The following is a 13,957-nucleotide window of genomic DNA, read 5'->3' as shown; positions in this document are numbered from 1 at the left end:
TGAGCCCATTAGAAATTGGGTTATCAGACCTGCAAATAAGTGCACGTCGCCCTGATACAATTTCTTGTTAATGTAAACCAATTCGCAAAACTGACAATCTCATTGGTTGAGGGAGCAGACGCTAAATTAAGCCTAATGCGCATGTCAGTTATAAAAGTTTGCGTTCCCTCTTTTCGGCGTTAACAACCTTTTGATATTAATTTACGTCTCAGGTTTCAGTCCCTTTAACCGCTAACACCGTTGTTTAGTGGATAATGTACTCTACTAAAGCTCACATTCACCCCCCCCCCCCCAACCCCCCCTTCTCCGCCTTTCTTTTGAAAAACCTTTTTGAGTTGTAACTTGTAGGCACCAAAGAGTTTGTCGACGAGAGCTGTTTCGTCAATTTAGCATTGCGTCTTTTACACTAAACACTAAAGCAATAAAGGCAGAAGAAACAAAACAAAACAACAATGCCAAAATCAAACAAAATAAAGAACAAACAAAACACGAACAAAATAATAAAAGAAAAAGAAACATTAACCCCACGCAAAAAAACAAAAACAAAAACAAAACAAAACAAAACAACAAAAAAAAAAAAAAAAAAAAAAAAAAAAACCAAACAAAACAGTAAAAAAAAAAAAAAACAAGATTTAAAAAAAAGCAAACAAAAAATTTTTTTAATGACCAAACCCCTAAACAACAAACAAAAAAAGAAAAACCCCAAAAAACAATAAATACATTTTTTTAAAACAACAAAACAACCCCCTACCTCCCTCCCCCTCAAGAAAAAAAAAAAGAAAATCCCTCAAAACAACAAACAAGAACAAAAATCACAAAACACAACCCAAAAAAAAAAAAAAATAAAGAAAAAAAAAAAGAAAAAAGAAAAAAAAAAAAAACAACAAAAAAACAAACAAAGTTTAGAATGAATTACTTGGTATACCGTAAATCTCGCCCAATCAGAACTTAAATCTTATGTTATCTCTTAATTTCGTTTTAACGCTACTGTGATATAAAGAAAACTAAACGTGCCCATAGCCTGAAAACAACGATATCAGTCTTAGTCTTGGTGTATTTATTTATTTGTCTGTTATTTTTTGTTTTTGTTTTTTAAAATTATTTTTTTATTGGTTGTGTGTGTGTGTGTGTGTGTGTGTGTGTGTGTGTGTGTTGAACGTTATAGATGCCGTTTAGGTAAATAACGATATTTTGATTGACATAACGATATATAAATCAGCAGACTCTTAGTTAACTTTTACCTTCTCTTATCTTTCCAGCTCTTGTTATCAATCCGTGCCATTCTGTGGTAGAAAATTTCACATTTTTTTTTCTCGCTCTCCAGAACCAAGAACTCCTCAATTGACCAGGCGATCATAAATTAATCTCAGAGATTGTTTATTTACCAACCGCCCGAAGGGGACAAATATGTTAAAATGTTATTAGTTGTGGATAGTTCCGATTCTTAACCGTCGTTACCTTCGGAAAAATATGTGAGAACGGGTACCTGCTGTAAACATTCTATTACCCGTGAGAGAGAATCGTCTACATATTATTACGAAGATGTCATGTAGTTCATAAGTTTGATAGATTGCCTCGAAGGCCAAGTAGCTCGGTACCATAACAAATATTGTTATCATAATAATCTGGATGGTGCCAGTGTTCTGCACCCTTCACCTCAACCCCTAAGAAGATAGATAGAACGAAGATAACGTCACTCAGGCCTTTGTTATTGTTTTTTGCCATCCATGTTTGTGAATAATTCTCACTAAACTATATTAACCAGACAATAAACGTTCAAGGCTACACTTTGTGTGTTGGTCTGTTATACTTCGGATGGCAATGTTGTGAGATTCTTAGCCAAGCGCATACTATCTATACACGAAGCGAAAGGGAAAATAACCACTCCCCTCGGACAGTCGTCCGAATGTAAATAACACGTTTAAGAACAAAAATGTATTTTACCCTTCAACAATTGTAATCTGATTGAACGAGTCTAGTGAGAACTAATCAAACAACTAGCCGTCTAGAGACAAAATAACCAACTGGAGAGTGATGTCAACTTCCTTCTTTTTATTGTTTGTAAATAACCTGCTGTGCTTGTCAGAGCGGGCTTGAGGGTGTGTCACAAATCCCGTAAATACGTATTTTGATTAGTCAAACATCAGTAGATTGGTAAAAGCAAATAAGTTTCAAAAACTAAATGACGTCCTCAGTTTTATTAATTGATATTTGACATTTTAAAAGTTGCATATTAAGAGAATGATAATGATAATTAAAATGATAAGATAATTGTAATACTCCATCAGATAAATAACTGTGAAATTGAAGGTATGCTTTACTTTTAATAAACGAAAACAGATAATGTAGACGTTTCGGGTTTCCCCTTTGTCAACAAAACAGGATGAATGAAACACTACAGACGAATGAGATAAACCAGAGAAAGGAAGCTAGGATCACATGACTGAATAAAATCCCTCAAAGAACCGTAGTCATCGTTCACTTATAGCCTGACACTGATAAAAAAAAATTACGTCAAAAGATAAGTCTTTTGCCACAAAAGAAAACAGATCGTGAGTTGTATTCAACCAATGGAATCACGTGTTTCCTTGAGCTCTATTATGGACAACTCACTAGACGTTGAACACACCTAAAAAAATGACGTCAAACGATTTCCTAGTTGATTTTAGTGTCAGGCTATATAGTATATGACGTTGACGTCATTCAGGTCTTTGTTATTGCTTTTTGCCATCCGCGTTTATGAGCAAATCTCACTAAACTGTATTAACCAGGCTATAAACGTTTAAGGTTACACATAGTTTTGTGTGTTGGTCCGTTATACTTCCGGATGGCAGTGTTGTGAGCTCCTTAGCCAAGCGCATACTATCTATATGCTAACGATGGCTTCGCAAAAAACGCTCCAAGGATTTTTTTCACAAGGCATAGACAGATTTCAGAAATCTATACAATTGTTGTAGATGCTCCATACGTGGGTGGATATAGATAGAATGCGCTTGGCCAAGGAGTTCACAACATTGCCATCCGGAAGTATAACGGACCAACACACAAACTCTGTGTAACCATGAACTTTTATAGTCTGGTTAATACAGTTTAGTGAGAACAACTCACAAACGCGGATGGCAAAAACAATAAGAAAGGCCTGAGTGACGTCATCTGCATACTATCTATACTGTGCTGCTGGATTATGACAAGAGCCATGTTGAGCTTGAGCTTGACTTTGAGCATTTTTTAAATTTAGCATTTTATCCACTAAACGCGGTCAAAGCGTTTTTCAAGGGGTCTCCAGACAACAGCAACACTTACATGTAAGACAAGACAATGACGATTTATAGGCGATATTACAATATTTTTTTCCAGACAGAGACAACGCTGTTAAAGTCAGGGTACTCATTTTACACCTGAGTACGGTGAGAGAATGTGAATAAAAAGCATTTTCCAAGGACTCCCGCTCATAGCGGGATTCGAACCCAGAGCTTTCCGAAGGCGAGGGTCATACCACTAGACCACATAGCCGCACATTTTGGCAAAACATAAAAAGAAGAGAGAAAAAAAAAGAAATAAATGTTTACCTCTAATAATGATCGATGAAAATAACCTTCAAATTGTCAACAATTGTCCAGCCTGAATAATCAAAGTAGATTCAGAAATTTTGACAAGTTCAGGGTAATTCTATTGATTTTATATAGGAAGAAAAATATTATCTGACAAAAAGGGAAACAAATAGAGTAGAAATAAAAAACCTCCAATCTCCCCCCCCCCCCCCATAAAAAAACAACAACAAAATACTTGAGTTTTTATACAGCGCGATATCCATTAAACGTGCTAATAGCGCTGTGCAAGAGGTCACTAGCCAATAGCAACCCTGAACATGTAACGCGAGACATGACGTCTCTTAGGTGATGATACAATTTTTTTTCCGACAGAGACAATGTTGTTAAATAAATCTAAAGGCCAGCTTTCGTGGACTGTAAAAAAATTAATGTAAAAATGAATAGCTTCGAATAAACAACGATTTCAGACCCAATGACCTTGTTCAGTCATTAGCAACTACCAACAATTAAAACGTTAATACATAACTGGAAATCCAGACACACGCACAAAAGCAAATAAATCTCAGCCCTCTGCCTGGATTTTAAGTGATGTACTAACATTTTAACTGTGGCTGAAGAAAGATTTTGAGCACGAAACGTTCCGTGCTTGATATATTTTGTTCTTTTTATTTACTTTATGAAGCTGTTATATTCATTTTTTGTACATTAGTTAATCTTTTGCAGTTTACCATGAGAATTTAGGTGTAGGTACTAATTTCTCTAACTCATTTGTCATCATCGATCATACCATTTTTCAGCTTGACATTTGACATTATAGCTTTTTTTGTTCATACTATTTCGCAAAACAACATTATGCGATGATGAGTAACCTCTGGTGGCCCGAGTAACCCCAGCTGGTTTCCCAAATAACCCATGCTGGTCGCCGATGTAACCCTTGGTGGCCCAAGTAACCCCATATTACGTTACACCATAGCAATCAAGATAGCATTGCGTTACACCCATTGGTATCATCTCACTATATGAACTGTTTAATTATACATTATACAGCTATTCTTATAAAATTGTATGTATACATAATATAATATATTTTATAAATCTTTAACCCCTACATTAAATTCATTTCTGACGTACTCTAACAAAAAATCCCCAACAAATTCAAAGGTTTTGGCCAGAAAACTCGTCCTTCAAATGTAGATTGGTTAAAATAACTCATATATTCATAAAGCTCTCAAACTCGAGACTTCTGATCAGAAGTCTTACGATTGGGATTTTTTAAAGATGTCTGTCATTTTAATCGATCAATATTTGAAGGACGGTTCTTGTGGTCAAAAAATTTTAAATGTTTTTTTTTTCTCCAAAAGTACGGCAGAACTGTACATGAAATATTACATCTATTCTACTTTACTGAATGACTGGTGGTAGGTAGGACACTCGTCTTCGGACTGGAAGGTCGAGAGTTCGAGCGGCCCATAGTTGAAAAGGGTCTTTACCCACATTCTCTCACCTTACTCAGGTGCAAAATCAGAACCTGGCAGTCAACAACGTTGTCTCTGTCGAAATGTAATGTAAGATCGCATAACAGACGGCATGTCTCGTCCTACCTGTTAAGTCTTGCTGTTGGTTAGGGCACGCGAGAGCACGTTTAATGGATATTGCGCTATATAGAGACTCAAGTATAAATTATAGTTTCAATTCGTTTTTCCGACCTAATTTAGTACAATAGTTTCGTAGGCGGGTAAACTGGGGAGGAGGAGTTGGGGTGGTAGTGGTTGAGGAAATGAAAACTTCAACGAATCTGAAACGTTTTATGTATGAGAAGGGAGAATGGGAACGCACCTTTTCCATTATACTAAGTACTGAGTAAATCACTTGAAATCTAAGTGGTCTTTATGAGTTCGTACGGGCAAAAAGAGGAAGAAAGAAAACGCTACCGCTATGTAATTTGAGTATTTTGAACTCGTATCTGCGGCTAACAACCAATTTAGTCGAAAGTCTTAAACTTAAATTTCCAGAGTCTTCAGTATTTTGGTCACAACCAATATTCCTGAATTATCCTAAGTTGACTGATTATTATTATTATTATTATTATTATTATTATTATTATTATTATTATTATTATTATTATTATTATTATTATTATTATTATTATTATTATTATTATTATTATTATTATTATAATATATTATCATTGTTATTATTATCATCATCATTATCATCATCATCATCATCATCATCATCATCATCATCATCATCATCATCATCATCATCATCATCATCACCATCAACATCATCATCATCATCATCATCATCATCATCATCATCATCATCATCATCATCATCATCATCATTATTATAATAATTATTATTATTGTTATTATTATTATTATTATTATTATTATTATTATTATTATTATTATATATTATTATTATATTATTATTATTATTATTATTATTATTATTATTATTATTATTATTATTATTATTATGATTATTATTATTATTATTATTATTATTATTATTATTATTATTATTATTATTATTATTATTATTATTATTATTATTATTATTATTGAACCCCCCCCCCCAAAAAAAAAAAAAAAAAATTTAAAAAATTTCTCGGCATTTCGTAAATTTTGATTAACCTCTGACATATCAAAAATAATAGCCAGGTAAATGGTTTGTCACAGAAAATATTTTTTCCATAAATAAGGAGCTGCTAAATTTTACGACATTCAGAACACTAATCGATATGTACGATATGAATTACGAATTTCCACTTACATCAAGAAGTAGGCCTTGTTGACGCTCGTGTGCATTCCCCAGGTATTGAAGACTTTTAAAACATATTTCTATACGGACATATAAGTTTATGAGAGTTTGTGATGATGATGATGGTGATGATGATGATGATAATGATGATGATGATGATGATGATGATGATGATGATGATGATGATGATGATGATGATGATGATGAGGACGATGACGATGATGATGATGATGATGATGATGACGATGATGACGACGACGACGACGACGAAGACGATGATGATGATGATGATGATGATGATGATGATGAAAGGGAAGAAACTAGATCGTAACAATAGGAGGAAGTTCATATATCTATCTGTGGTAGGTTCGTAAATATTAAGACAGACAGCATCAACACTTACAGCTAAAAAGTCATAAATAAATTTCATATTCTTACTTCTCATCCACCAAAATAACTGCTCACCCTTTCTCCTTCTCTTTCATTGAGGCTATAATAGTTCTTTCAGAGAACTTTCGCTTTTTGTATGTTTATTACTTTACCTTTGTATTCAGTTACCTGTCGTGCTCTGGAAAACCATGTATTAACTCTCAAACGTTCCACAAATAGAAACCACGATCACCGGTGATCGTGACAACGCCCCCTTTTTCATAATACCTGGATACCTGGATACCTCTGTATAGAGCTTTTAGACTTGGTGTAGTCTCCTTCGCTCCTCCTCATCTATTAATGATTGGACCAATTTTTATAATTGAACTTGTTTCCTAGGGTGTTGCTTATCTCCAACTCTGCTTTGAATTTATTCAAATTTTTTGCTGATACTGTGGTTTCTTGTAGTTTATTCCAGTTATTTACAATTCTAGATGAAAAAAAGTTCCTTCTTTCATTTGTTTTAAAACGTTCTTTTTTCAGTTTCTTGCTGTTTCCTCGTGTCTGAATGTTCTTGTTTGGTTTAAGGAATCCTGCCTCTACCCTGTCTATTCCCTTTACTATTTTATATGTTTGGATCATATCTCCCCTTCTTCTCCTGTAATCTAAGGTCGGGAGATTTAATTCTTTCAATCTCTCACAGTATGTTTTGTCTTTCAGGTGTGTGATAAGTTTTGTTGCTCTCCTTTGCACTCTTTCCAAACAGTCTTTGTCTCCCTCAAACTTCGGATACCATATGCAGTTAGCATATTCCAGCTTTGATCTAACCATAGTCTTGTAGATGGTAGTCATGTGTTTTGTTTTCAGATTCTTGAAATTTCTTTTCACTATTCCGAGTGTTTTACTAGCTTTAGATTGAACATCTTTAATTTGCTTCTTGAAGTTTAGCTTCCTATCAATAAATACTCCTAGGTCTTTTTCCCCATTGGATTTCTGCAGGGGTTTTTCTTTCATTATATAGTTTGCTTCTCTGTTGTTTTTTCCTAGGTGAAGAACTGCACATTTATCTACATTGAACTCCATCTGCCATATTTCGGACCATTCTTCAAGCTTTTTCAAATCTTGTTGTAAGGTGTTTCTTTCTTCTTCTGTATTAGCTACTCCATAGAGCTTAGTATCATCGGCAAAGATTTTACATTTAGATGATAGATTGTCTGGCAAGTCATTGATATAAATCAGGAAGAGAACTGGTCCCAGTACACTTCCTTGTGGAACTCCACTTGTTACCAGTCTCTCTGTTGATGCTGTTCCATTCACTATCACTTTTTGTCTTCTATCTTTTTTTTTCTATCCCATTTTGCGGTAAAAAATCGCCAGATTATGTGTTGAAACTATTATTTTATTATAAAATAATGATTTTCATTCAATAATTCATCACAATTATGTTAAAAATGTAAAAAAATGTTACGAAATAACGAGAGATACGAAAGCTAGGTTGCTAACGACTCCATCCGTTACCTTCGATCCGCCATTTTGTTTCGGGAAATCTTTCTACAACTCCAACTCACAATTTATCAAATTTATATTATTTAAACTTTTTGCACCATGGCAAATCTCAAAGAGTCTGAAATTTATGACATCCTCTTCAACGTGGATGTAAGTGATGACGAGGATGATGATGAAATTGAGTCTGAATGGTCTCAAGAATTCGACCTGCCGTACTCGCCAAATATGGGATCTGACAGTGAGAACGACGAGTAAGTATTTTTCAGAAATCTTCTCAAAGTAACATCAAACGATCACATAATGCCCATGATATGTATATTTTATTCAACTTTATTATCTATTTCATTAATATAGTACAAAAAGTATTTTTTTTTGGTTTATAATTGTATTTATGAAGTGCTTGAGTTTGACTAGGACGAGTGAAGTGTTGTGTGTTGAAAATGTAAACAAACATGGAGGTCAGAAGACGGTTAGTTCGGCCACTTGAATGAGATATAGAAATGATTTGTATGTCTTGATTTGATGTGTCGACAGTTTGTATAATAAAATATTGTTCTTTTTTCTTTCTTCTAGCGAGATTCGGATTCCGTGTGAGGACTGTGGAATGAAACTGGGAGACATGCACAAGTCCCTACTCCTACTGATGATACTGACACTGCCACTGCCACAACTAGTTCTGCTTTTCAAAGAAAAAGGTGAGAACTGACCTGATATTTAGTTGTTCTTATAGAGCATTTATATTCATATTGACTGTTTTGTGTTTTCTGATGTATTATTGTTGATATTATGTTATATATTCAGTTTTGGGTCTACAGGAAGATTATTTATAGTATTTTTACTCTACTCAACTCTATGTCAAGAAATATTATTCCAGAACTAGTGTGTGATGTAAAAAAGGGAGAGTGATAAAATATTTTGATATTTTATATTTATATGTGTAATTAATTGCTTTTTCCTTTCAGAATTATTTTTCATTTCCTTTGTTTTCAAAGTACTTCTTTTTATTTTAATTCTTGTTATTATTATTTTCTTCAGGCGTTCGGATCATGATGAAATCCCTGGCCCATCACAGCCGAAGAAACTATGTGTGGATGGTGATCCCGAGAACAAAGTGCCACCTTTTCTCCCTGAGCGAGTCCCTGGTCCACGCCTGCCTGATACGGTGACTCGCTTAGATCACCGAGAATTTTTAACGCCTGTAGATTTTTTTCGTTTGTTTTTTACTCAAGAACTGTTGTCTTTGTTTTGTGAGTGGACGAATGATTATGCGAGTATGTGTGCGGATTCGAAACCGACGTTGTATAAGAGGTGGAAGGATGAACCTGTGAATGTGGATGAAATGTATAGATTTATTGGTTTGTTGATGTACATGAGTTGTGTGAAAGTGGAGCGTGTTACTTTTTATTGGTGTGTGGAGACATTGTTGAATGGTTTGTGGGCGCGTCGGTTTTTGTCAATTTGGCGTTATAAATGTCTTATGAGTTTTTTAAAAATAAGTAATTTTAGAACAGAAAATAGAGATGATAAATTATGTAAAGCTAGATTTATGATGGATTATATTCGTAGAAAATGTATGAAATTGTTTCAACCTTATCAGAATATTTCAATAGATGAGAGGATGGTTAAAAATAAGAGAAGGTATAGCTTTAGAATGTATATGAAGGACAAGCCAACAAAGTGGGGAATGAAATTGTGGGTTTTAGCAGATTCAAAGACAGGGTATACACATAATTTTGATGTTTATTTGGGTAAGGTAGGGGGTAATACAACAAATGGTTTAGCTTATAATGTGGTTATGCAGTTGCTTGTTGGCTTGTTCAATCAAGGATATCATTTATATGTGGATAATTTTTATACTAGTGTCCAACTTTTTAAAGATTTGGTTGTGAAGAATGTGAGAGCTTGTGGGACAATAATAGTTAATCGAAAAGGATTTCCAGTTAGTCTAAAGAACGTTAGAGAATGGGAAAAGAGGGTTAAGAGGGGGAGTTTAGATGGCATAGGATGGTGATATTTTAGCTTTACAGTGGAAAGATAATAAGACAGTTTCATTTATATCTACAATACATGATGCAAATAAGGAGGCAGTAGTACAACGTAGGAGTAAAGATAATGGGGTTTTCAGAAAATTAGATGTTGCACAGCCTGAATTAGTTAAAGATTACAATAAGAATATGAATGGGGTAGATTTGTCTGATCAACTTATTGGGAAATATAATAGTCTTAGAAAAACACACAAGTGGTGGAAAAGTTTATTTTTTCATTTTATTGACATTGCTAGGGTTAATAGTTATATTCTGTTCAAAGAATATAGAGCTAGGCATAGTGATATTGAAGAATTACAGAGACCAAAACAGTATAATCAGTTAGATTTTACTCTGGAGTTAGCCAGGCAGTTAGGCGGGATAGATGATCTAGAGGGTCCACCAATTGCTTTAAATACAAATTGTAATTGTAATTGTAAAAGTAAATCTAAAGCAAATAGCAGGAATAGTGATAATAATGATATAGATGAAGAAATTAAGTTAATCCATCCAATTTTACCAGATGCTTCTTCAAATTCAAGGGGTGATTGTAGGTTATGCTTAGATAGGGGGAAAGTACAGAAAACTAGACATAGGTGTTTATATTGTAAAAAATGGTTTTGTTTACAGCCGGATAGAAAATGTATGTTGTGGTATCATACAGTTCTTGAGTAAATTATTTGATTTATTATTGTATTTTAAAATGCTCTTTGTTTTTTAAATGTTAAATTGTATGTATATTTTTATTTTATTTTGTTAAGGTACTGTTACTGTGAAATAAAAATATTTTCGCACTCTGCGAATAATCATTCGTTTTCGCTCTTTGCGGAAAAAAAATACTATTCGCTCTCTGCGAATACATTTACATATATATAAATAAATATATATGTATACTGAAGTCCTTTATTATATTTATCCATGTATTATCAATTGGATCAGTAAGAAGGAACTTGTGTATTTTTTTGGTGTGTATAGTTCAGTCTTTGCACTAAACAAGTGACACACAAGTGAATTTTAAAATAATTATATAATTTTACTTTTGTAATGGAATTATTACCCCAAAACCTTTTCACAATGTTGAAATGTCTTCTTGTATCATGTGTTTAGGTCTGTTGACCAAGAGATATCCAAAATATGCCAAAGAAATGCTAACATAAGCAATTTAGAGACATTTTTGTGAACATGTAAAAATTATTGGATTATGCCCCTTGTTTGAGTAAATGTGTGGATACATTTGAGACCCCACCAGGTGCTCAATTTATGCATTACATACTTGAGTTTTGCATAAAAGTTGTAAGACATGATGTATTTTTAGAAAATAAACTTGTTTTGATCATAATTTTGAACAGTTATTTTTTTCCTTCTTGGCATTTGCAGAAAATGCAGTTTTTACTTGAAAATTTGAGACCCTACCTTGACACATAAATCATATTTGTGTCCAGGAAAGTGCCTTGAAATTATAAAAAACTTTAAGAATGTGAAACTAAAACATCTGACGAGCAAATTGATATATAACATGCCAGCATTAGCGCACAGTGAGTGAGTTCAGGGTATCCTAATGTACCTGCACCCCCTCCATTCACAATTTTTGCTCAAAACAGTGGAACGTTTGAGAGTTAAAACATTTGGCCAAAAAAATTCGACCTTAAAATATCGACCGATTTCATTGACCCTCATCGGGCATAAACTGTTAAACCTGGGATCTCGCGAGGCCTTTGGGCCAGTAGGTCTTGGGTTCAAGTCCTACTCTGGGCGGCGGAAAGTTGAGTCCTTGGAAAAGGTTCTTCACTCACATTCTTTCACAGCACTCATATACAAAATATGTACTTGTCGCTAACAGCGTTGTCTCTTTTGAAAAAAAAAGTAATATAGACTAATAAGTGCAATATTTGGACTTACATGTCAAGTATTGCTGTTGTCAGGGGATCCCTAGTAATGCGTTTTTACCACAAGTGGATATAGATAGAATGAAGTTGAAGTCACTCGGGTCTTTGTTATTGTTTTTTGCCATCCACGTTTATGAGTAATTCTCACTTAACTGTATTAACCAGACTATAAAAGTTCATGGTTACACATAGTTTTGTGTGTTGGTCCGTTATACTTCCGGTTGGCAATGTTGTGAGCTTCTTAGCCAAGTGCATACTATATCTATAAAACGCTAAGTAAACGCTCAATTTTATTGGGGCGGAGGGTAAAACGGTTTGAGAACATTTTAGTGGATATTGCGCTTAGCGCATGTTTTCCATAAGGGTCTAACTTCTACAAACGTCTCTTACATAAAACCTTGCTGTCGTTATCAATCATCACAACTAGAATCAGATCTTTGACTTTGGTCGAAGATAATTAAGAGAACTACTAACAAACAACGAACGGCCTCTTGACTGAAGATAAATTATGGTGATGTGATGGTAGGAAGTTTTGAAGTGGTTAAATAATTGAAACCCTCATACACAACAACAGTTCTTCAACAGCTGCTTGGATTGGAAACTTGTAGCAGTTAGGGAAAAACACGACAGGAATCTGCCATGTTAGGCAACTGCCACTTAGACTGTCACTTACTTATTGGGAAGTATCCGGCAGGACCGGTGGGTCAAATGTAATGTTATCCAATAAATAAATAGATAAATAAATAGATAAATAAATAAATAAATAGATAAAAGTGAACGTTTCAATATAGAATTTCCACAGTTACCCATTCTCAATGCGTTTCCAATTATTCCCTCAGCAGGCTAAATGAAACAATATTTCCAATTCATACTGTGTAAGTGGCATGTTAGGCGTACTGACAGTCGGACAGGTTATTTCAATGTCAAATTTTATCATATTGAAATGCTTTAAAAAAGTGTAGGAACCGATGTTTTTTTGTCTAAAATGCGGGGAATGGTGAAATCTATCAAATGAATGTATCTTTCATCATATTGGTTTCAACAATTTTCAACCGTTGGGGGGGGGGGGGGGGGGGGGGGGGGGGGGGGGGGTCATTTGGGAGCTGATCTTTGTCACCCCAACTGGTATTAGTCACCCCATTACACGGTATCTCTTGTTTTTTGTTTTTGTTTTTTTTCATTTTGCGATATATTAAGGATTATTTCCTTTAGAATCTCTTTCTTGATGTATTATTTCATTGTGATTCATTATCAACTGAATAAAACTATATGGAATTTTTTTTGTCGGTTGATACTTAAAACAAAGTTTAAACTTCAATTTAACTTTCAGAAAGGTAATCTCAAAAAGTGGGAAATCCGATTTAATGAGTTTTTGGAAAACACTCTTAAATTATATTCTTACAAACAAAATGGTTAGGTGGGCCAATGTAGTCATAATCATAAAGATAAAAGAAGATTTATGATGTTAAAAGAATTTAGTCACCGTTAAAGAGTTAAAGATAGTTACAAAATGAAGGGTACATTGAAAGAGCAATAAGTAGTTACTAATTCCTATTCTAGAAGATTTCTTGGTGTTCTAGTCTGCCGTAGTATGAAAGAACACATATTAACAATGTTGACCAAAAAGCTTATCCTTCAACTGTTGATTAATTAAAATGACCCTCTCTTGTCAAAAACTCTGAAACCTGGGACTTCCTTAAAGACCCACATTGAAGTCCCGGGTTGGGGAGTTTTCGAATGACATTTGAAGGACTTGTTTCCTGGTCAAAAGATTTAAAATGTGTTCCCCCCCCCCCCCCCCAAAGAATGGCAGTATTGTGAGGTGCATCCGGTATAAATTTCCCATTCGTCA

At 34.2% G+C, this 13,957-nt stretch overlaps 1 protein-coding gene across 1 annotated transcript; it reads left to right on the top strand.

Annotated features, from left to right (window-relative positions):
- Nucleotides 1–8,184: 8,184 nt before the first annotated feature.
- LOC144965732 (uncharacterized) lies at nt 8,185–11,558 on the top strand. Its single transcript, XM_078901371.1, has 3 exons — nt 8,185–8,446; nt 8,769–8,890; nt 9,231–11,558. The coding sequence occupies exons 1-3, from the start codon at nt 8,295–8,297 to the stop codon at nt 9,359–9,361; spliced, it is 405 nt and encodes a 134-aa protein (XP_078757497.1). The 5' UTR covers nt 8,185–8,294; the 3' UTR covers nt 9,362–11,558.
- The last annotated feature ends 2,399 nt before the right edge of the window (nt 11,559–13,957 follow it).

This window comes from Berghia stephanieae, chromosome 2 (genome assembly GCF_034508935.2).
Source record: "Berghia stephanieae isolate SIO BIC M18660-M18661 chromosome 2, UCSD_Bste_1.3, whole genome shotgun sequence".
Taxonomy (NCBI): Eukaryota; Metazoa; Mollusca; class Gastropoda; order Nudibranchia; family Aeolidiidae; genus Berghia; species Berghia stephanieae.
Note: the sequence above shows the minus strand (reverse complement) of the source record. Positions and strands in the feature narration are given on the sequence as shown.

Coding starts and splice junctions, on each gene's coding strand:
- LOC144965732 (XM_078901371.1), top strand. CDS start 8,295: ATGGCAAATCTCAAAGAGTCTGAAATTTATGACATCCTCTTCAACGTG. Junction 8,447..8,768: donor TCTGACAGTGAGAACGACGA/GTAAGTATTTTT, acceptor TCTTTCTTCTAG/CGAGATTCGGATTCCGTGTG. Junction 8,891..9,230: donor TCTGCTTTTCAAAGAAAAAG/GTGAGAACTGAC, acceptor TATTTTCTTCAG/GCGTTCGGATCATGATGAAA.